This window comes from Drosophila persimilis, unplaced genomic scaffold (assembly GCF_003286085.1).
Source record: "Drosophila persimilis strain 14011-0111.01,24,50 unplaced genomic scaffold, DperRS2 tig00000002-arrow-pilon, whole genome shotgun sequence".
Taxonomy (NCBI): domain Eukaryota; kingdom Metazoa; phylum Arthropoda; class Insecta; order Diptera; family Drosophilidae; genus Drosophila; species Drosophila persimilis.
The window spans coordinates 711026-735651 of NW_020825289.1; the positions used below are offsets into that span (position 1 = coordinate 711026).

The window sequence follows — 24626 nt, forward strand, 5'->3', positions numbered from 1 at the left end:
AAGTACGTGACTTAATAGAGGTAGTCGTACGAGCCTTCAAACTAGTAAGGGAGTCTCCTATACTGCGAATTCCAATGTGGTGTTTTCACGACGAAGGCAAAGTTTTTGTGCAAAGGTTTCGGTTACAAAATTAAACTGAGAACATGAATCAAGCAACGCTCTACCGAGTTTATATTCACCTGTGGCATCCTTTACCAAAACCATAGCTGTTGCCAACCAAATTTGATCATCTGCTGTGATCTCCATATGAGAGTGTGAAGCAGCTTGATGAGACTGATTAGCAGCCGTTTGCCAGGAGGGTTGCGCTGGTTGGAGTACCGGTTCAGTAGTTGAAGATTGTCCTGCTGATGATTGGGGTGGCTGTTGCGGCTGAGAGTGATGCAAAGATGAATGATGATTCCGATTACAGGATCGGCAACGATGAGTCGATGAACATTGCGCCACTCTATGACCATTTCCAAGACAATTGATGCAGAGACCGAGGCGTTTTGCATTGTCGTACCGTTGGTTGCTGTTCATAGCCTTGAACTGAGCGCAATTAGAGATCTTATGGCCAGAACTAGAACAAAGTGTACAAGACGGATTAGTGATAGCAAACGACGAGTTTATTTGGTGATTAGAATGACGATTTGACTTATTGGATTCAGCCTTTCGTTGTGACGAAGTAGCAGCCGAGTTTCCAGACGAATGGAGAAACTGACAGTGGCGTTCCAAAAGCTGTGTGCATGCTAGCCAGGTTGGCAGAGTTTTGTAGTCCTGCGATTCCTTCCACTTGTTCCGAGTTTGCTGATCACACTTTTCCATTATAATATATATAACCATAGCGTGAACAATGTTCTCAGGTTTGCCGATGGACTCCAGCGAGCTTAATAAGGCGGATGCCTTATCCACTAGGCTGTGAAGCTGCTGACTGTTTGACCTTTCCACAGGTTGAAGTGCAAACAATGCCTCAATACCTTCTAAAAATATAAGAGTAGGATTATCAAAACGGCTTTTGAGTTTTTCTAGGGCCTTCGGATAGTTTTCGCTTGTAACCTGGAATGCCTGAATTGTATCTAATGCCAGCCCCGTGAGGCAGGTCAGCAAATAATTAAACTTTTCTATATTAGACAATCCAGACTCACGCACAACAATTTGCTCGAACGAGTGAATGAAATTCTTATAGTTTGCATATGTTCCGTCGAAAGTGGGTAGCGACAACCTTGGTAACGATGACTTCACTGGCGGTGGGTGGTAGTCCGGCGCAACAATGCTGGCGTTCAGATCTCTTCCCATTTTTTCCTTTATGGCTAGCTTGATTGCTATGTATGTATCCTCCAAATCTGCCCGTCCTTCATCATTCGGACTAAGGTCTTCAATATTAGCTTGGACATTTAAAACATTCTTGAAATACGTTTCTAAGATGTTCAACCGATAGCGAAGATCATCATTGCATATCGGGGTTTTCGATTTAGCATCTACCACAGATTTGATCCGAGTTATATCTCGTTTTATATTGCTCCGTTGGCGTTTTAAGTCTTCGAGCGTCGTCATTTTGTTGTGTAGTTTAATTACGCTGACACAGAACTAGAGCTTCCAAAAATAACAACAACAAAAAACGCAGCAAGCAGCAGCAGCTAGAGCACAAATCCAACGGTGAAAGCAAAAGCAAAAGTTCCAGCAGCGGCAACGAAAGCAAAACGAAAGTGAAGCGGTGGAATTCCAATAGAAAGAATGCGTTGATCGATGGACCAAAGCAGGTAGCTGCAAAGCGAACGAGAATGCAAGCGCCGTTGAATGCGTTGTGGGTGACAAGCGAATGATAAAATTAAGCGAGAACGGCGAGAGCAAGGCGAGGACAACGATCCCGCGATCTAGACGAACAATTCTGATTCGGTTTTCGGCCTTTCGATTGCAGCTGCGAGACGAGCGAATGTTGTAATTGTTGGCTTTGTAGATTGCGATTAGCTTAATTGTTCACAGAAGAATTAACATAACACACATGCCCCACGTTGGGCTCCAAAATGTTTGTACACGGAGCGTTTTTCGCATTATTGTTAATTCACGGATGGGGGTGTGTTAGTTTTTTCTGCAAACGAATCAAAGTCTATACAAGAAAGAGAAAAGTCGATCGATCCAGTTGAGTATTAGGGAATAACTATTTATTACAAATCTTAGTGCTTGAGTACTGGGCATAAGAGAGAGAATACAGTGGTGAATTTAGTACAATTATGGTGAGAGGAAATACAAAAAGTGAGCGTAGGCTCTCTATTTTACGAGGGTCATTTGAATACTTGTTCCTTAAAGGAGTTTGACCGAACACCGACCATGAAACCTGTGTGTTAGAGAGAGACAGAGCGAGAAAGAGTGAAATTGTTTTCTTGATTCTGACTATAATAATTATACGATCTCGTTCAGATTTTGCACTCTGGAAGATATAGTCATCTTCTACGATTCTGCGTTTTTAGTTTTCTTGTATCGTCTTTTCGCCCTTTGTGGGGGCGGAAGTGGGCGGGGCAAAGTTTTGAAATATTCTTGTAGCAGTGACATATTACAGAAGTCTGGATCCAAAACATCGTTGCTCTAGCTCTTATAGTCTTTGAGCACTAGGCGCTGAAGGGGACGGACAGACGGACGGACGGACAGAAAGACATGGCTCAATCGACTCGGCTATTGATGCAGATCAAGAATATATATACTTTATGGGGTCGGAAACGATTCCTTCTGGACGTTACACACATCCCCTTTTACCACAAATCAGTATTTCGACTTTTTGTTAATGCGCTAGTCACATGGAGTTCGCATAGTTGTGTCCTTTTAAGCAGAATGATTTTCTTATTCTAACATTTTTAGTATGACTAATATTTTTATTATTATGACTTATATTTGTATTATGAATACTAATACTCATTCTAATTTTTTTTTTTATTATTATTTTTTTATAATAATTTTTTTTTTTAGGGGTTTATCAAGTGTTTTTCTAATTTATCCCTAAATTGCGTTGCTCTACTAATATTTTTTTAATATTGAAAGGTAACTCATTCCATAACCAAATAGCATTTGTTAAAAATTGTTTTCCTGAATTGGCGAGTTTGTACCTTATGGTTACCAGATTCAACGTTCTATTTGATGAAGCAAAGGTTAATTTATCATATAAGTAGCTCGGCTGTCTGGTATAGATTATTCTATGTAGAAAAATAATTGTTCTGTACCCTATCCATGTCTTTAAATCCATTTTGAATATTTATCTTGCTAAGATTGAGATATGATCGGTCCGTCTCTTATTATATATGTAGCGGGCATTGTTGTTAAATGTTACTTTTAGTTTTTTTGAGATTCAGCGTCACAATTTCGAAATATTTCAATACCATAGAATAAGGTGGGTGTCAAATATGTCTTAGCTATCATTAGTTTGAGTATATCTGGTAGGTATTTTTGTGTTAATGCGAGTTTTCTTAGTAGGCTATATGTTCTACCAGTAGCAGTATGTTCTACCAGCTATATGTTCTACCAAATAGTGAATACTTGGTTACTCCAAGAAAGCGTATTGGAGTAGCCAAAAGCAAGAAATCAATTTGCAGTGGCTACGCAGCGCCCGACGTCACGCTCAGACTGATTTTCTGTCTCTCTCGCACGCACTCTTTGTCGTGTCGTTTAATATTAGCGGCGTCTGCCGGAGGAGAGCCATACTGACTATGTATCGGGTATAAATGTAGAGTTGCGGTCTCCGCAGCAACTCACAACGTTCCCCCTCGTTAATCTTTGCTCTGCGGGGCCTTAACTGGGATGCGGGTGTAAGACTTCCATCTTACTCTAGTAGACTACTATTAGTAAACCTCCCATCCTTAGTTAACCGTAGAAGAATGCTTGGTGTGATATTTATGCACAACTTGATCAGGGGTGACATAGACAGCCCTGATCTGTTGAGCCGCATATACTTCACAATTCCTATTAGACTGACTAGCAATTAGATACCGTTGTTCCTTCCACTTTGTAGATCGAATTATTCCTTGCTTGAACCGTTTAGAGTCTAATGCTCGGATTATAATTCCCTCTACCATATTATATCCACCACTTATTCTCTTCCTCTTATTAAATTACTAAGCCTTACACACCATTCTAGAAATTAGTAATTGTAGTGGTATTTGTATTTTGATTGCATGCTTAGTTTCTTAGTAAGTTTAGTGCTCATTTTCCTCGAATGTTAGTCTAATAGCTATCTTTCTTGCATGTTCGCGTTTGGTTCGGCTACGCACCACGCGTCATGCGGCAGCGCCCCTCGGTCGGTTGGGCGGGAGGAGGGCTGCGTTTTGCCTGGGATCCGCGCGTAACAGCCTTCTGCTAGTTTCACACTGGCCACTTGAGGGTGCAATAGCTGCATCGCCTCTTGAAAGATGCAGTCATTGCATGTCAACGTCCAAGATAGGGAGTCTAGATTGTCAAATATAGAAAAGTTTAATTATTTTCTGACCTGCCTCACGGGGCCGGCACTGGATACAATTCAGGCATTTCAGGTTACAAGCGAAAACTATCCGAAGGCCCTAAAAAAAATCATTAGCCGTTTTGATAATCCTACTCTTATATTTTTAGAAGGTATTGAGACAATGTTTGCACTAAAACCTGTGGAAAAGTCAAACAGTCACCAGCTTCGCAGCCTAGTCTATAAGGCATCCGCTATCTTGAGTTCGTTGGAGTCAATCAGCAAACCTGAGAATATTGTTCACTCTATGGTTATATTTATTGTAATGTAAAATCACTAACTGCCCTCAGCTCAAGGCTATGAACAGCAACCAACGGTACGACAATGCAAAACGCCTCGGTCTTTGCCTCAATTGTCTTGGAAGCGGTCATAGAGTGTCACAATGTTCATCGACTCATCGTTGCCAATCCTGTAATCGGACTCATCACTCATCTTTGCATCACTCTCAGCCGCAACAGTCACCCCAATCATCAGCAGGACAATCTTCAACGACAGAACCGGTACTCCAACCAGCAACCCTCCTGACAAACGTCTGCTACTCAGTCTCATCAAGCTGCTTCACACTGTCATATGGAGATCGTAGCAGATGATCAACTTTTGTTGGTAACAGCTATGGTGTTGGTAAAGGATTCCTCAGGTGAATACAAACTCGGCAGAGCGTTGCTTGATTCATGTTCTCAGGTTAATTTTTGTAACCGAATCCTTTGCACAGAAACTTCGCCTTCGTCGTGAAAGACACCACATTGGAATTCGTCGTATAGGAGACTCCCTTACTAGTTTGAAGGCTCGTACGACTATCTCTATTAAGTCACATACATCTGGCTATCAGCTCACTCTTACAGCTCACAGTTGGGAATTACATCCCATATTGCCTACCTGCCAAATAGTGAGATCGACATGTCGAATTGGAACCTACCTGCCAACACTCCATTGGCTAACGAATCATTCTATAGGACTAAACGTATTGATCTGCTACTGGAAACTGAAGTCTTCTATGGAGCTCTAGCTGTTGGCCAGATTCGCATTGGTCCAAATCTTCCCACTTGGCAGAAGACTCTTTTTGGTTGGGTTGTTGTTGGGAGGTACCAGCGCCAACATAACAGACAGCCACCATTGTTCTTGGCGACTGTAGAAGAGTCGATCGACAAGAATTTGCAGCAATTATGGAAAGTGGACTCAATTGTCGATCCAAGCGCTACAATTCTTCCAAATCATCGTCGCTGTGAGGACCATTTTAGGGACACAACACATGAGGATGCCAGTGGGCGAATTGTCCTAGTTGTCTTGGAAGTTCCTTTGATACAGCTCAAACTCGATTTTTTGCATCGGAAATTCGCTCGCAGCATATCTCGCTCGGTCCCTCGTACCGAATTCTAACTTAAAGGAACCGCATTATTATATACCACACCACTTCGTTTTAAATCCAGGCAGTACCTCGACGACGCTCAGAGTTGTCTTTGACGCGTATTGCCGTACAACATCTCAAAGGTCACTTAACGATCTACTCTTAGTCGGCCCTACCATCCAGGATGAGTTGCACTTGCAAATGCTGCGGTTTCGCATGCATAGGTTCGGCATCACGGCTGACGTTACAAAAATGTACTGGCAGGTACTTGTGGGTGAGAAGGATAGAAAATTCCAGTACATTTTGTGGCGAGCATCTCCAAATACGGATCTTCAAACCTACCCACTCAATACCGTGACATATATGGGACTGCGTCTGCCCATATCTCGCAACTCGTAGTTTTCATTACTGGGCTGAGGATTGTAAAAATGCATGGCCCTTAGGATCTGCTGCTGTTAAAACTGCCTTTTATGTTGATGACCTTTTGTGTGGGTCTGATGATATAGATACACTCCTCAAACTAAAAACTGAAATCACATCAACTCTCGCTTTTGGTCAGTTTCCATTATGCAAGTGGCATTCAAATCATCCAGGCGTGATGGAAGATGAATCTACGAAGGAAATAATCATTTCAGAAATCTCAGTCAGCAGCACACTCGGCATAACTTGGCATCAACGAAATGATGCATTTAGTTTCACATTCAATCCAAAGGAAGTATATCCCACTATCACAAAACGAACAATTTTGTCAACTGCGTCGCCGCTATTCGATCCAATCGGTCAGCTATCAATTCAATTGCTTGTTTTGAGGCAATACAAGATGCAACACTTGTGTCTTCAACATGTCAGACGAACTGTGAGTAACAGCATGCAAATTGAAAATTAAATTGCTAATGATCAAGCTTTCAGATTTGTGAAGTCATTTCGGATCGACAAAAAAACTTTCAATATGATTTTGGATGTGTTGAGTTCATTTCGTTGCAGATGAACAATCATCAATTGCAACAATCATATGAATATTTCTATCGGAATTTTAAATTGCCTCGAGACACCAGCCTGTGTGGATGGAACTCACATCAGAATACTAAAGCCTGTACAAAACCAATCCGTGTTCTATAATAGGAAAGGATTTTATAGCATGAATGGTGGTGTGTAACTACAACATGGAGATAATTGCTATTGATGCCACGCACCCTGGTTCCGGCCATGACGCCTTCATTTGGAATCACTTTCCTGCTAGGGAATATTTATCCACGACCATTAATGGGCTTTTTTTGGCTGATTCGGGCTACGCTCTAGAGAGTTTTGTTCTGACTCCTTATGGGAGCGCGGAGATAGCCACCTATCAACACAGATTCCACATAAAGCTTACTGGAGCACGAAATATTATCGAACACACCATTGGAGTCCTTAAAAGCCGTTTCCGTTGCTTGCAATGCACTTTAAATTACCCACCAATATTTTGTTGCCAAATTATAAATGTATGCTGTGCCCTGCACAATATTTGTAGAAGACGTAATGACTTAATCGAGGAGGATGTTCGATTTAACGACCCTCTAGACAATGAAAATGAATTCGATGACACTGAAAATAATGGATCATCTATACGAGATGAAATAGCTCAGGCCATTCCTTATTAAAATGCAAATTTTTTCATATGTTTTCTTCTGGGGTCTTCCATCACGCAATTAACCCCAGTGTCGGCCTCCTTGGTCGTACGGGGGGGAAGTCCATACGCTGGCCCATACTCCTTCCAATTTTTTAATAAGAGATGATTTATGCTTTCCCCTGAATATAAAGAACAAAGCGGTAATTTTGAAATAAAAACTTAATTTGCTGCACTTACATTTTGAAGTCCGAATTAAATTGGGCGGGAAACAGCTGTGCTCACCCAGATGTTCTGTTAAATGCGCAAAAATGTATTACTTACCAACGTTCCGATAACCAAATCGGAATGCGTCAGCTGTTTACACCAAAACGAAATTTGTTGTTGCCGTGGCCAATTTTCTACGAATCAAATTTGAGGTTGGGTTCAAATAAAATTATTTATAAAGAAAGCACAAGTTAAATTACCCTGATATAGGTGTCAAGTTTATGCTAATGCATCAATAAGTCATCTATTTTTTTCCTTTTGCAATTAAGGTTCGTTTTGTTGTCTAAAATCCGTTTACTTTTCATTTCGTCAACGAAAATGTTTTCGTTTTGAAAACGAAGAAATCTTGTGGAATGGGAAAACGGGAGCCCCAATTTATGAGATTTCAAAAGTAAATCGGAAAACTTTTGTGAAAGTGAAAAACGGAGCGTAGCGTTATGTGTCAATACATCAAAACCCTGCTTATATTCTCTCAGGAGGCTGTAACGTGAGCGAACTGATCAAGTCTCCGTGGTTTTCGGGTCATACGTTTGTAGTCGAGGATTCGCTAAACTGGCCCGCCACTGGTGGAAAACTTGATGTTGACATGGACGTGGTTAACTCGGAGAAACGGAAGAGTTTGTTCGCTACCGTACAGGAGACAAATAATATCCTCAACATCGTCGATAATATCAGCTCGTACACTCACAGTCTTCGTCTCATTGCTTGGATGTTCATAAGGTTCATAAGGAGATGTCGGAAGCAATCGACGTTTACCACAACCTCACCGACGCCAGATGAACTTCGGTTTGTTTCACATTCACATGATGGAATACTAAATCCCACGCTGCCTTATTTGGAACATTCAACAAACTCATTTTGCAGAGGACATCCGTTTACTTCAGAAGCAGGAATTTTTAAAAAGCAGCTTAAAGTTTCTTACCCCCTTTTTAGAAGTCGTGAACGGATTTGAACTTATCAAGGTTGGTAGACGATTGGAATACTCAGACCTGCCATACGATCAAAAACATCCGTTGCTACTGCCTAGTCAGCTAAAATTTGTATGGAACTGTATTCGCCATTTGCATCTTAACGCCAGAGAGTTGGCACGTCGAATTGTCCGCTCCTGTCTACACTGCGTTCGCTACAGACCAAAGCTGCTACAATAACTACCGCCTACGCGATCTGCTCCTGCTAGACCTTTTGAACGCTGTGGAGTTGACTTTTGAGGACCCATCAACACAAATCTACGTATTCGAGGAAAGGGACCTACTAAATCATACATACCCACGTTCGTTTGGCTTCTCACCAAAGCCGTTCACAACGAAGTAGTATCTGACTTGTCAACAAAGGCATTCTTAAATGCATTGAAACGGATGGGCTGTCGTCGCAAGTTGCCGGCAGACATCTTCTGCGATAATGCCACTAACTTTGTAAGGGCATCGAATCAGCGGCATGAACTAAAAAAGGTTATGTTCTTAAAGTAGACACAGGCCGTCAGCCATCGGGTGCTACAGGGGGACAAACGGATGACAGGTCGGCTCGCACAACTGTGAACTCGGAACTGAGGCGCAGCCGCTTCGGTTAGTAAAACCCGGTGCGGCCTGCGTCCCACACCCCCTAGGACACAGAGGGTTGCGTAACTGTACACACCGGTGGACGTGCGACTATACTCTCCCCGTGAGGGCGGCTGGAAACAGGTCCTGGCACGGACATGTCTCTGCCAGGATTCTGGCGAATGGTAGTCGGGCGGAGAGAAGAAAACTCTCAGTGAAATTACCCCCAATCCAAGGTGACACTGTTATATGCCGAGGGATGCATGGCCGGGGGGTGCCCGGTCACTAATATGCGGACTCTGGATACCTGCCGACCTCCAGTTTAAATTTGGCTTCCCGGGGCAAGCGGGCTATGCCTCGGGTGACCAACCCCTGCCCGCCTACTCGTGGGAACAACAATGCCAAATAAATCAAATATAAAAAACAAAAACACGGCAAAGGAGCTCGGTACTCCTCTTAAAGTACTTAAAGTACAAGCTAATCCCTCTGTACCAGCGCCTGGGAAACCAGGTCCAAAGAAGACGGGGAACGAGACTGAGTCGTTCCACCGTCTTCAGGCAGCAGCCGCAGCGAGGGGGGGCCCAAAAAGCCAATCGGGTCCTTCCAAGTCGGGTGGCTCCAAGGGCGAGTCGGATACCGGGGTGGCTGCCAAGCAGAGCGTAATCGCAGTTGGTAAACGCACCGGGACCGAGGAACCCATGGGGGCCCCGGCGAGCAGCGTCTCTGCACCACGGGAGGAAAGCCGTCGTACCAGGACAGGAGACGAGCGGCTTTCAACCTGTCCAACTTGGAACTTGGAAGGAAAGGAGCAGAGGCTGTGGGCCTCCTCAATCCTGCCACTATTCCAGCCAGCCAAAGCCGGAAAGGGCGCAGCCAAGGCCCCAACAAGCGGCAACGGTCAGCGGAGGACCCCGCTAATCAGCGAGGCCAAGCCCAGCAAGCCACGAACCGGTCGTTCGCTGAGGTGGCGAGGGGCAAGACCCTGATCGGTGTCCTGGACTGGGGCGCCGAGGACGGCACTGTTCCTCGCGATAAGTGGCACCTGGTGGTGAACGAGCTGCAGGACCGGTTCCTACAGGAACTGGAGGAGAACAGCGGACCACCGCCAAAGTGTGAGGACGCAGGGTGGCATCAAGGCAAGGTGAAAGCCATCGCCTGCCAAGACGCACGCTCTGCGGACGACATCCTGGAGGACCACGCGTTCGACGAGAGCGACCTAGCCAGAGGTCTCAGCCATATCTTTGTCGTGGAGGAGCCGGATTCCCCCGACAGCGATCTAGAAGCAACAATGGTGGAGGTGAGACTCAGGAATGTCACTGATGATCCAGCAGATAAACCTCCACCATTGTAAGGCAGCATGCGCTGCTCTACTTCTCCACCTGGCCAAGGAGCCGACATAGTCCTCATTCAGGAGCCCTGGATCCTCGGAAACAGGGTCTCCGGTCTGAGGACTTCTGACTACAAGCTATACGTAGCTGAGACCGCAGGTAAAATTCGTACCTGCATTCTTGCAAAGAGAGAGTTGCACTTATTTTTGCTCCCAAATTTCAGCAGTGAGCCTCGAAGGCCAAGAGCGCTCACTCAGGATCTGCTCCGCATGCATGGGGCATGATCAACCAAACCCCCTCCACACGCGCCTCGCCAGGCTCTAATCGCAGAATGTTCGGCCAAGGACATCGGCCTATGCCGATGCCAATGCACATCACTGTCAGTGGGGAAGCACTGACACAAACGAAAGGGGTGACTACCTTTTCAGTTACTTACTGACCACTCAGATGGTCTTATTAGTGATCCCACCTTTATTATTAAAAACCGCAAGGAGGTCCTGGACCTCACGCTTGCCTCTCATGAGATACAGAGTAACATTGTATCCTGGAGGGTCCAGGAAGAGCACTCCTTCTCGAACCACAGGTACGTGGAAACTGTTTTCTCCTTCTCAGTACCGAAGCCAGTTCGTTTCCGGAACATCAGGCGGACAAACTGGACTCGGTACTCTGATTACCTCTGTCGTGTTCTCCCCGAGCCCCCATCTGAGGAGGAGTTCTCCACGGAGGCCACGACGCCTGCAATAAGGCGCTCGACAAAGCATGCCCCTCTGGCAAGAACAGAGGCCGGAGAACAACAAAGAAATTGGAAAGCCAAACGCGCTTCCTGGCGTAAGTTCTGCAGCGAAATCGAGAGTAACTCAGAAGCCTCGCGCTTGCGCAAAGTTCTCTCGGAGACAACACCCACCCTGAGCTGCTTGAAGAACACCGACCAGTCGTGGACTACGTCCAGCGATGAATCGCTAAGTCTTCTCCTAAATACTCACTTCCCTGGCTGCGATGAAAACAGACCCAACTACTTCGCGCCTCCTTCTGTCGTCTCAAATGCCATCCTGAGCCTGCTAAACCAGGAGAACATCTCCTGGGCGATCAGAAGTTTTAAACCTAACAAATCCGCGGTCCCAGACGGCATTTTCACAGCGTGTATTCCGTCCAGTCTGATCTCAGACTCCCAGCATGCCTATCGGAAGGGAAGATCCACCAAAACGGCCCTACACTCGATCACATCGATCATCAAAGCGTCCCTTAACTTTAAGGAGTACACACTCGTAGCCTTCCTCGACATAGAAGGCGCTTTTAACAACATCCTTCCGACCGCCATCACGGGCGCACTGACGGATCTGGGGGTTGACTACAGGACGGTGAGCCTGATCGATCAGATGCTGCAATGCAGGACGGTTGAGGCATCACTGAGGACGTCAACGTGCACCAGATTTGTCAGCAGAGGCACACCGCAGGGCGGAGTCCTCTCGCCCCTCCTATGGAACGATATAGAGGGGGGTGGCTGCCGTGTGGTGGCGTATGCGGACGATGTTGCTATAGCACTCTCCGGAAAATTTCCGCAGACGTTGTGTAAATGCATGACAAGTACTCTCACGAAAATGTCGAAATGGGCAGACAAATGCGGGTTAGGCGTCAACCCGTCTAAAACGGAACTGGTGCTTTTCACTAGGAAGTACAAAGTTTCGGCACTGATTCCCCCAAAACTACGTGGGGAAGCGCTAGTCTTTAGCAACAACGCCAAGTATCTTGGCCTAATCCTCGACAGAAAGCTCGACTGGAAATTGAGCATAGAGGACAGAGTAAAGAAAGCCACAGTGGCCCTCTATACTTGCAGGAAAGCTATCGGACTGAAATGGGGAATGACCCCCTATACAGTCCGGTGGCTCTACACCGCCATCATACGACCGATCATGCTCTATGGAGTGGTGGTATGGTGGCCAGCCTTAGACAGAAGGACATGCCTCAATAACTCAGCAGAGTTCAACGCATGGCAGAGCTATGCATCACTGGCGGGCTACGCACTACTCCAGGGGAAGCCCTGGATACTGTGCTGGACCTCCTCCCTGTAGATCTCATGGGAAAGAAGGTGGCAACACTTTCTGCCCTCAGAATGAGAGAAGCCAGACTGTGGAAGGCGTCCGCAGTTGGGCACTCGGGACTCCTGATGAGACCCCACAATTACCAGAGAGGACAGATTACTTTATTCCTAGTGATCACCTCTCGACGCCCTTCCAGGTATCAATCCCACCTTGGGAGGACTGGGAGATGGGCGAACCAGGACCTGCAAATGCGGTTCACGTCTACACTGATGGCTTATAGCTAGACGGCCGCGTGGGAGGCGGAGTCTACTGCAGCGAGCTGAACATCAGTCATTGCTTCAGGCTCCCGGACCACTGTAGTTTGTTCCAAGCGGAGATTGAAGCCATCAAGGAGGCCATTTCTATCGTCTCCAAACTACGTCTAGACACGCACTTAGTGTGCGTCTTCGCGGACAGCCAAGCGGCTATTAAAGCTCTAGGCTCAATATCGTCGAACTCAGCGACTGTAAATGACTGCCGCAGGTCTCTGCACGAGATCGCAGAGCAGTTAGTTCTCTTACTTATATGGGTCCCCGGCCACAGGGACATCGAGGGGAATGACGCCGCCGACGAGCTAGCCAGGCAGGGTACTACGATTCCTCTTCTATCGGAGAAGGAGCAAGTAGCGAAGCCTTTGGCTACGTGCAGGCTCCTAACGCATGAATTGTTTGAGCAAAATGCCAATAGGAGATGGCAGCAAACCGTCTCCTGTAAAGTCTCAAGATTGATATGGCCATATCGATCGAAGAAGCGCTCAGCAGAGCTGTATAGACTCAGCAGAGCACAGTGCTCTGCAGTTACTCGAGCCATTACGGGATACTGGCAGATCGGCACTCATGCCTCCAGACTGTCAGTCCCTCATAACGACTTCTGCAGGAGTTGTCGCGACGAGGAGGAGGAGGAATCGGTCCCCCACTTCTTCTGCCACTGCCCAGCCCTTGGAAATCGTCGTCTTCGTATTCTCGGGGACGCTTTCCTCACGGACATTTAGGACCTCTCCGAAATCAAACCAGGGACCTTGTTCAAATACATCCAAGCGACCGGATGGGACTGCCCTTAATCCTGCAGTAGCCTGCTTTCACGGTTCAGGCAACGAGAAGGAGCACATGCCCATGCGGCAACACAACGGACCTTTTATAGGTCCAAGTGAGCTCGGGGGTGGGATGCTAACCTAACCTAAAGTAGACCCAAACTGAAATTTATAAATTTTGCGCTGATTTTGATTTTATCTGATTATCTGATTTTATTCCCCTCAGGGCACCTGATTTCGGAGGCCTTTGGGAAGCGGCAGTCAAGAGTGCAAAGGACCTGTTGTATCGTAAGCTGGCCAACACCAGGTTCACCTTTGAAGAGTTGAGCACCGTCGTCGTCGAAATAGAATCGATTCTCAACTCGCGCCCGCTATCGCCGCTTTCGTCAGACCCAAATGACTATAGCACTCTCACGTCTGGTCATCTCTTGGTTGGCAAATCATTGCGACCACTACTTTAGAGGTTCTTCGAGAATATCAAGCTGCCAAATATGGACCGCTGCGATGCGATCGCGGCCGTCAAGCAACGGTTTTGGAAGCAATGGTCAGCTGACTATTGACGCACGAAGTGGACAGCACCCTCAACGAACCTCACCGAGGGCACGTTGATCATCATCCATGAGGATGATGGAAACTAGGCCGAGTGCAGTCTACTGTGCTTGGGAAGGAAGGGCTTGTACGGGTGGTGCATCTCCGCACTGCACATGGAACATGTTGCAGGCCAATACACAAGTTGGCAATTCTTCCGGTGGTTTGAAAGCAGTCCTTTCAACGGGGCTGGAAGGTTCGGTCAAACTCTTTTCACGAAACAAACTACTCGAATGGCCCTCGTAAAATAGATAGCCTACGCTCACATTGTATAATTACTCTCCCAATCATTGTTACAAATTCACCACAGTAGAGTCTCTCTTATGCCCAGTGATCAAGTACTGAGTACCGGTATGGACCTTCCGGCCAAACATGGAGGCTGAAAGAGAGCAAACACGGGTAGGGATGTCAACCCAATCGTCGGTGGAAATGCTACCACCAGCGGGCACGGGGAGGAGCAATCCTCTCTGCGTGTCACCAGCGGTCATACCTCGAGCACGGCGGGAGCAGGCCATGTCAGTTGTAATACAACTGCCACAAAAACGACGTGTTGCAGGATGAGCTGCGTGGGTGCCGCTGTCGACACAGATTTGGACCCGGACAGCGTGCTATCCATTAGCAAGACAGAACAAGACTCCGCTCGCCGGAACCAGGTAAAAGCTCCCTGCGTAGGAAAGGGCCGAAGCGTTCCAGGGAGGGGATGAATGCAAAAGCTCAGTATAACGCGGCCCTCACGTTACTGAGCCGGCTCCAGGGCAAGGCGGAAATCTCCCAAGAGGAGAAATCCAAGCTAGCCTCGGCTGAGCAACGGGTACAGGAGGTCCGCAAACGAGATCGAGAGTGCTGCCTATGCCAGTCCCATGCACACGTTTGATGGAGGGGGATGGCTCCACTAACTCAGACGTATCAGACGTATGGGGGATGAACACACCTTCTTAGGTCTCACCTCGTCAAACGTAATAGACCTAACTCTTCTTCCGGGAAAGAGTACTTTGGTATCTGACTGGAGAGTCCTCGAAAAGCCATCCATCTCAGACAATAAGTACTTATAAGTTCAAGTGCAAATTCGAACACCCTTCGAAGATAACAGTCTATAGAAACCCCCGGAAGAAAAACTGGGTAAAGTTTAAAAACACAGTTACTTCGAAGGTCGCGAATCAGGGCTGTGTGAAATCCGTGAAGGATTTAGAGAAGTCCCTAAAGACCCTATCCAAAGACCTACTGAACGCCTACCACGCATCGTGCAAACCCTCGAGAACGAAGAAGAAGTCCAAGTCACTCTGGTTGAACCGAGATCTCTCTCACCAAAGGAACAACCTCAAGGAATTCTTCAAGATTGCCAAGCAAGCGAACGAAATATAATGAGGAATATAAAATCCTACTTAGGAACTACAAGAAGAAAATACGTAAGGCACAAAGGAGGACTTGCAGGAACTTCTGCTCCAAGCTGCTATGCTCCGGAAGCTGCTTTCAAAGCAGCCCACAACTAAAAGTAGATAACGGACAGTTGACATAGGCCAGAAGCCCTAACAGCACTAGTGGGGGCGCATTTCCCTTGATGCACCGAGGTCACTGACGCCAAAGAGCATCAGGAACAGCAACCGAGGAACAGCACCCCTCAACAGGTCTGTTAACCACTAAGAGAATGCACTGGGCCACAGATTCCTTCGCGGGCATAAAAGCACCAGGACTGGACTAAATATTCCTAGCCAGATGCAGATGACCAAAGAAGATCACCCCATGGCTCTCAGCAATATACTCAGCATTTCTAAGTACGGGCTATATCCCTATCCAATGGAGAACCTCTAGAGTTGTCTTCCACCCAAAGGCAGGAAAGTGCAGCCACGTGAGTCTCAAGGATTACAGACCGATAAGCCTTAGCTTCTTTATTTTTATTTTTTTCTTCTTCTTGGACGTTGACATGCAATGACTGCATCTTTCAAGAGGCGATGCAGCTATTGCACCCTCAAGTGGCCAGTGTGAAACTAGCAGAAGGCTGTTACGCGCGGATCCCAGGCAAAACGCAGCCCTCCTCCCGCCCAACCGACCGAGGGGCGCTGCCGCATGACGCGTGGTGCGTAGCCGAACCAAACGCGAACATGCAAGAAAGATAGCTATTAGACTAACATTCGAGGAAAATTAGCACTAAACTTACTAAGGAACTAATCATGCAATCAATACAAAATAGACCAAATAGTCTCTTGTCAACTCTTGGAAAAATGTTTGAGCGCGGCATCCTACGAGGGGTACTGTTTAAAACAGCCATGCCAAACTATCAATTTGGGTTCAGGGTTCAGCACGGCACACCCGAACAACTGCACAGGGTAGTGGAACGCATACTAGACCTCTAGACTAGCACAGTCTAAACTAGACTAGACTAGACTAGCTGCATCGCCTCTTGAAAATGCAGTCATTGCATGTCAACGTCCAAATAATATAGTTGTTGATGTCTATCGGTGGTTTTCCTGGATTCTTCAGGCTTTGGGAAAGTATGCTAATCTGAGAGAGCGTTAAAGATTAGCAACAGATACAGAATCACTCTGTTTGGTAGCGCCTTTGCTTCAACATTGTCCTTCCTATCGTCGCCAGGGGCCTTCTTGCACTTGAGAGTCCTTATGTCCTCCGAGATTGGCGCCACAGGGAGCTCCATCTGGTGGGTCTCATTTAGCCTTTTAGTGAGTATCATTGCTCTTCTACTAGATGTCGACCGGAATTATGTGGTGTGTTTCTTCCAGATTCATCGCAAAAGCCTCCACTCTGTCACTCCTTACCCAGTTAGCCACTCTCCTGAACACTCTGTCAACCTGCAGGTCATTGGTGCGTATGTACTCGCGCCTGAGTCGTTTCTTGAGCAGATGAAGCCCGTCGATCTCACTTGAAGTGCCGCCTCTGTGGTTTCCAGTCTGTGAAGTTCGACTGCCTTGAGGGCCGTAGCTGGTAGCAGCTGCAGAAGCTTCACAGACTTCGGCCACAAGAGTGTCGACTGCAGAATCTGCATCCTGAGCGGTCCTTAAATGTTACGCAGAATTTCCTTGAACAGGGGAATGTTTGAGTTGGGTTTCAACAGCCTCGTCATGGCTGGGAATGTCTGTCGAGTGGTTGATAATGTAGCAATGAGAGGCAGGTGGTCAGAGCTGAGCTCATGCTCTTCACGGATGGTAAGCTGATTGCTGGGGATAGATCGATATATGAATAATTCTAGGCAAGAGGGCATGGCTCTCTGAAACGGTGTGTAGTAGGTGTGGGTTTCCTGTTACCAGAAATTGAGTCGACCCATTGGCTAGGTAGTCATGCAGCGCCAACCCTCTGCGGTCTCCTCTGTGATTACCCCAAATCCTGTGCTGTGCATTACAGTCTCCTCCAATGATAAATTTTTTACCCAGTATACCTGTAGTATACATTTTGTAGTATAAATTAAAGAATTAACAGTTTTTATTTAATTTCCCGCACCCGAGTGCATCGCACCCCTCCACCAACCAGCCAATTCTTTATTTATTTTGATTCGGTCAGGTCAGTTCATAAATAATCTGAAGGCTCAAACAAAAAACAAATTCAAGTTTTGGTTGTAGCGACCAGCAATATAATAATACACATTCAAAGTACGTAAGAATGCGTATTCATATGTACATTAAAATATGCTGGAGACAACAGAAAACAGAAAGCCAGAACTCTAAAAAACGGAGCGATCATACTATCACATACTAATTTTATTCGTGCTCCACGCAAATTTTATATTTTTTCCTGCCAAATGACTATTAGCAGGTTCTCTATTATTATTATTATCTATTATAATCAATTTAATAAATAACAAATATATCTGTTCAACTTAGCACTGGAATTTGCTGCTCCTTCTTCTATTTTATATTTATTTTAACTTGTTTCATCTGTTTTGTGCCGTGATTGTTGTTGTTTTTTGTTAAATTGGTCACAACCATTTAACCATTTTTTCGTTGTGAATGACAATTATTCAGAGCTCTGCACACTGAGTCCATCCAGGGGGAATGTTGGGATTTTTTGACAGATGTGAAACTCCGATTCACACTGCCACCATCCGCCATCCATCATCCGTCAAAAACAGCTAATGCCAATAACAAGTACATTCAATTTACGCGGAAGATTTAAAATTTTTTTCTAATAATGGATGATGAAGATGTATCAATTATTTCGCAAACAGCCCGATAGCAGCAAAAGCTCTGGTGATATTAATCAGTCAGCAGAACAGATACGATCCGCAATCGCAAAATATTGTTTAGACCGTAATTCAAATTATAAACTTATTTACTTTTATTTTCAACCACTTCCAATAAATCATTCAGTATTTTTTTTTTTTGCGTCTTGATGAGGTCCTTGACCATCTTTTCCTTCCTCATTTAATTTTCTTCCTTCTTCCTGTGAAATTCCTTCTGCTCTTCGAGTCGCTCTCTGGCGATCTCTGCCATCCAAGAAGTGTCGTCTTTTTGGTTCGCTTTGGCGGGGGCCCTTGTTGCCAGAAAAGGTGCTGGAGCTACATGATCCGTCCAGATCCAACTCGATAATATCCGAAAAAATCTCATTATTAAAGAATAAATTATGCATATAATAAAGCGTTTACAGAGCAAACAAATATTTGTGTTATGTTGTCAGTCGTCTGCCATTTATTCGCTACACACTTGCAACTTCATTGGAAACGATTGTTGTTGTGTTTTGCTAATTTGGTCACAATCATTTTTAACGTTTTCGCAGTGAATACCATTTTTTCGTTGTAAATGACAATTATTCAGAGTTGCATTTGAAAACCATCGGCTAAGTATTGCGTAGAAACGAGCGGCTTAGGAACATCCAAACTGGGAAACTTTCGGAAAGGCAAAACCTTACGGACAATCCCCGAAATGAATGGTATCCACTATCCGGTAGTCTGGATCGCTCTTTGGGCGATCTCCAAAAACACCAAAACCGAAGACCTTTGGGATTCACTTTTCCGTGTTCGATGTGCGCACATCTATATACTGAATGGTTAGTGGTCATACTGTGAAAAACAGGAATAATTGTTTGGTATTTTTTGTTGGTATTTGAGCATGATCGATTTTCAGAATTATAAAGATTGGCGCCAAAAGTGTTAGCAAAGCAAACATACAAAACATATGTGTATGTTAATAGATGTGATTTGGTTTTGCATAAACAAAGATTAAATGTATACTTTTGCGAGTGAACACTCACGAATTCATTATCTGAGTGAAAAAACTATTCGCTCTCAACATATCTAGCACGGAAATTAATTTTGTCATTGGAGTTCACGGACGAAATTGAATGATTTGGGCCAGCTAATCCGATAAAAGAATTATTTAACATTATTATGATGTTACTAGTCTTCATTTCATTCTGGATCCTTTACGTACAACTGAGTCAATGTTTTTCTGAAGCAGATCATAATGATAAGAGAATATACAATGTGGTCGACGGTGGTGGTTCAGTGCATCATCAGAACTGGAAGCGTCATGTGATGATGGACTCCAATGGCTTGTATTGGCTTCAGTGGTGGATAAATCTAAACGAGAAAGCTATTAACTTTGAAGTTAACGTTAACACCCGTGGTTTTATTGGACTCGGGTTCTCAAAAGATGGACAAATGTCAAGAGCGGACATAGTGCTATTGTGGGTTGATGATCGCACAGGCCAAGCAAATGCTTTAGTAAGTTTCATAATTTGTACTGTATATTGATTTAAATATTAAATCTCATATCAAAACAGTTTGGGTACATATGTACATATGTACGTGTGTTTGGATAACGATCCCAATCCAGGTTCTGGGACAGATTTATACATATAGTACATATAGTTTATACATATTTGTATATGTATGTATGAATGTACATAAAAAAGTAACTGCCTTTTGTACGTAAAAGATTTCAAAATTCTAGTTTTATAAAACAAACATATATACCTACATACTACCCTTCGCCTTTACTCAACTTTAATGGGTCTGTCACAATTAACCAATATTTTAGGACTGTCATGGATCAATTTATTCTCCAAACGGAGCTCCAGTGCAAGATGATACCCAAAATTACCACGTCGTCGGTGGTTATCAAAATGCTACTCATACCCATGTTCGATTCTCTCGTAAAATAGACACATGCGATCCATATGATATGCCATTAACCGTACGTATTTTATGATCATAGATTGTGAACAATCATATACATATTCTTAAACACATATAGGGCGATACTTTTAAAGTTATTTGGTCTTTTGGTGATACTGACCCGGTTTATGGCAGCTTAAAAGGACATGGTCGCAATCGAGGCGAAAAATCGTTGCATTTACTTTCTCCGATGTTCCAAAAACATAGCGTCCTCACATACGGAGCAACAGCGGAAAGCTCAGCGGCAAACAAATGGGACGTAATAGTAAATAATGTAACGATCGAACCATCAATGGACACTCTATACTGGTGTAAAATTGTGCGACTCCCCAAGCTAACTGACAAACAACATATTATTGGCTTTGAAGCTCTCTTGTCTCGTTCTGGGTAAAAACTTGTTTGCCAAGTGTTAATTTTTAATCAATAATGTTTTTTATTATTTAATAGGTTAGAGCATAAAAATATTGTTCATCAGATGACACTATTTGAATGTCAAACGAAATTCTATCCTGGATCGGATCCGGCCTCTTGGGATGTTTGGGTGAGAAGTTCTGGTACAGTGTGCAACAGTAATCTATTGACACCACGGGATTGGGATTCTTGCTCGACGCCAGTTGCAGTTTGGTCCACTGGTGGATCCGCAGGACAGTTTTTACCTTCTCATGTCGGCATTCCAATGGGAGGCTCATTGGGTGTGAAGTATTACATGCTAGAAATACATTATGACAATCCTAACGGAAAAAAATGTAAGTAGTAGGGTCAACAAAGATGAATAATATATATAAGCAGTAATTTTAGCCGTAGATAATTCCGGGTTTCGTATACATTATACGAACCATCTGCGACCAAACGATGCCGGCATAATGATCAGTGGCATTTCTATATCCGACACTCAACTAATTCCACCTGGACAGAAATTGTATCGCAGTGTTGGCATTTGTGGACCTTCATGTTCTAACATGGTATGCACAAATATTATAAATACCGTTGATTGGTGAGATCTAACAATATAGTATTTAGATGTTTCCTAAGAATGGCATTAAAATTATATCTGGAATGATTCATTCGCATCAAGCCGGTCGGAAAATGAGTCTTCGTCATGTTCGGGATGGAAAAGAATTAAGCCGCATTATAGAGGATGATAACTACGATTACAGATATCAGCAAGTTCATCAACTAGCCAATGAAACAGTCGTACTGCCTGGAGACTACATTATCACGGATTGTGCTTATGAGACAATCCAGCGGAAACGCCCCACATTTGGAGGTTACTCAACGAAACAAGAAATGTGTCTTTCCTTCATTACTTATTATCCGAAGATCGAGTTGGCTGGTTGTTATAGTATGACGCCAGTTCGAGAATTTTTCGAAATGTTTGGTGTTTCCCAGTTCTATTCTCTAAACATGACGGACGTTGAAAATTTATTCCTTTACAATGGGAATTTCTTAGATTATATACCCAAAAGAGCTTCCCTGAAAACCAGGAAAAATCACTCAAATATGACCGTCGAGGATATCTTGTTTGAAGAGTCTTTGTTGAGTAAGTTGTATCGACGTGTTAGTATGCAATCACTTAATTTTACTTTGACTTACAGATAAACTGGTTATATCTGATCCTGTTGAGTTTCATGATCGCACATTTCTGTCCCATTTAAATCAATTACCATGGTCTGAGCCACTTTTTACTAAACGTGTCGAACAAGAACTTATAACTGGTAAACATATGACTTTTTGTCGTGTTTCTAACGATTCCATATCAATTGTAAGTTAGTGATTCTATATTTTTTAAATTAAATACTATAATATATATTTTCAGCCATCGGAAATTATACGTTTTCCCAACTTTACTACATTTGTTAAGCCAGCTAGTACTTGTCTAAATCACCTTTTCCATAATAACGCTGAAATAAGTTCCAATGGCTCGAGACTGCTTGCCGATCTAACATTAAGTCTGGTCCTTACAGGAATTGGCTTACGACACACATGACTCTTATTTATGTTTATAAAATAATAATACCCTCATACAACATTATAGCATTTATCAGAGCCAATCCCCCAATGAGCAAAATGGTTCAAAAGTGACTGATTTTTTTGCGGCTGGGTGGCGGTGGTTCTACGAGAAATCGGCGAACCCTATCATAAGTATACCATGTGTTTGTCGAATCGTCTTCATCTACGAATTAATGACAATTAAATAGATGATTACTTTTAGTTTTGACATTGAAATACATATATTTATTTATCAAAAAAATTGGAAGCATAGGCATACCTATTTATTTATTAAAATGAATGTTAATATGTGGTTCCCATATTCATGAAAACTTTATTTAGTATTTTGTATGATTTAGAATAATGGCCATAAATCTTTTTGTTAAACTTACTGAGGGACGTTTTATTTCTTAATTATTTTACAGACTGCCTAGACAGACAAACCTATCTTCGTTTTTGAATAGATTTGGATTTGGGAAAATCTGCAATCTGTCAAACCATTGTTGATTGTACAGCATCAGTTCTTTGGACTCTCCTCCTCGTATCCGTGACCCTACTTCTGCTAATGGTCTTATGCATACCCTATTGCCAGGGTTTGGACCAGCAACCACTACCACTTCGACCGTCACGACAGCTATCACGTCAACCACAACATCAGCCTCTAATTGTCGTCCAGGTACCGCATCAAGGATAGCGCTCGCACCTTCGTAGAAACCAATACCTAAATCCAAGGCAAGATCCAGTCCAGGCTCAATCACTTCCTCCCTGGAACAGGGAAATGAGTTTTCCCAAACTCACCTTAATGTCCACCTTAATAGCTGCTCAAGCAACTCAGGTTGAGACAACTCCCAAAAAACCACGAAAGCCTAGGCCAATAACCATCCCTGGGGTGCTGGACATTACTGCCGTCGAGGATTCCCTGAGCCTCTCCGAGGACAGAAACTTCAGGGTAGTGGCAAAAAAAACTTGCAGCATCTACACCCAAGGATACCATCAACCAGGCATTTGAGAAGTTGGGAGTGGTCAACCTGTACAACCCGAAGTCCAGGAGGAGCCCATCCATCAGCGCTGATGGAGTCAGGCAGGAACCACCCAACCAAAAACGTCTGGTTTATTGATCTCGCCTAGGCCTCTAACAACAAGTAAGCTCTCAAGATTGCTAGAATCAGCAGACAACGGGTGCAAACGGAGCTGCCCCGCAAAAACAACAGCGTGAGGCAGTGCTTCCGTTGCTTTGAATTCAACCACACGAAAAACTATTGTCTAAAGCGACCAGTGTGTGGCAGATGCGCCGAGGACCACTGGACAGGTAGCCCAGAATGCAACGCCATGACCGAGGACGACTTAAAAATCGCCAATCCGTCGAGAATGTCTCTCCGCAAAACCAAGAAAGGTGAAGAAAGGTGAGACATGTACCCTCGATGGCAGTACAACGGGGAATATCCTTCGCGGATGCTTTCCGCCTAAACAAACCCCAACGGGCCTACGTTGATACTCGCCGGCACTACTCGTCACAGCAGGACTACAAAACCCAGTTCCCTCACCTTAAAAATAAAACGCAGACCACCAACTTGGTCCTCCAACGCCCAAGGTTCTCCTACAGAACCGCAGATGGATGTGAACTCCATAGCTCAGGTTCTTGTTGAACTGCAGAGGTTAGAATCCCTTGACCAACTGCGTAACGCAGATACACTCTTACCCTCGCAATCTCTCTGAAAACCATAATGCTGTCGGACCTAAGGATCCCATTCTGGAACGCCCGTAGCCTGGCTCTTAACACCAATGAGCTGGGTTTATTTTTACAGCGTTATAACATTGACATCATGTTAGTGGATGAAACCTACCTTTACCCAGGGAAAAACTACACACTCCACAGATACATGTGTAACAGAGCCAACCACCCATTAAACAAGAGGAGGAGCAGCTGTAGTCGTTCGGAGGGATATTTCCGACTACCAATTGTGCTGTGCAATTGGGGCTGATTCTTCTTGCAGTGGTCATGGCTTCAACAGTGCGTGGGAAGATCCTCATTGCTACAGCCTATTTGCCCCCAACGATTATCTTTTCAAGCATTGATTTCGAAAATTTTCTGGCCCAACTGGGTCTTAGGAAATATTAATGCGAAGCACAGGCTTTGAGGCAGTCACAGAGTAGACCGCAGAGGATTGGCGCTGCATTTGCTGGTTCTGGCGACAGGAAGCCCCACCTACTACCCACCGATTCGGAGATCCTGCCTAGACCTCTTAATATATCGATCTATCTCCATCAATCAGCTTACCA

General features: G+C 44.5%; 2 protein-coding genes across 2 annotated transcripts; both read left to right on the forward strand.

Moving 5' to 3' along the window:
• The first annotated feature begins 6624 nt into the window (after positions 1 to 6624).
• On the forward strand, positions 6625 to 7444 carry LOC113565244 (putative nuclease HARBI1). Its single transcript, XM_026986981.1, is given in 4 exon segments — positions 6625 to 6660; positions 6714 to 6851; positions 6853 to 6947; positions 6949 to 7444. Coding segments are annotated over 4 exon segments (765 nt in total).
• Positions 7445 to 19443: 11999 nt separating this feature from the next.
• LOC6602041 (MOXD1 homolog 1) lies at positions 19444 to 22683 on the forward strand. The gene is made up of 8 exons (XM_002027046.2): positions 19444 to 19904; positions 20221 to 20376; positions 20437 to 20744; positions 20805 to 21103; positions 21156 to 21319; positions 21378 to 21897; positions 21953 to 22119; positions 22174 to 22683. The coding sequence occupies exons 1-8, from the start codon at positions 19569 to 19571 to the stop codon at positions 22342 to 22344; spliced, it is 2121 nt and encodes a 706-aa protein (XP_002027082.2). The 5' UTR covers positions 19444 to 19568; the 3' UTR covers positions 22345 to 22683.
• The last annotated feature ends 1943 nt before the right edge of the window (positions 22684 to 24626 follow it).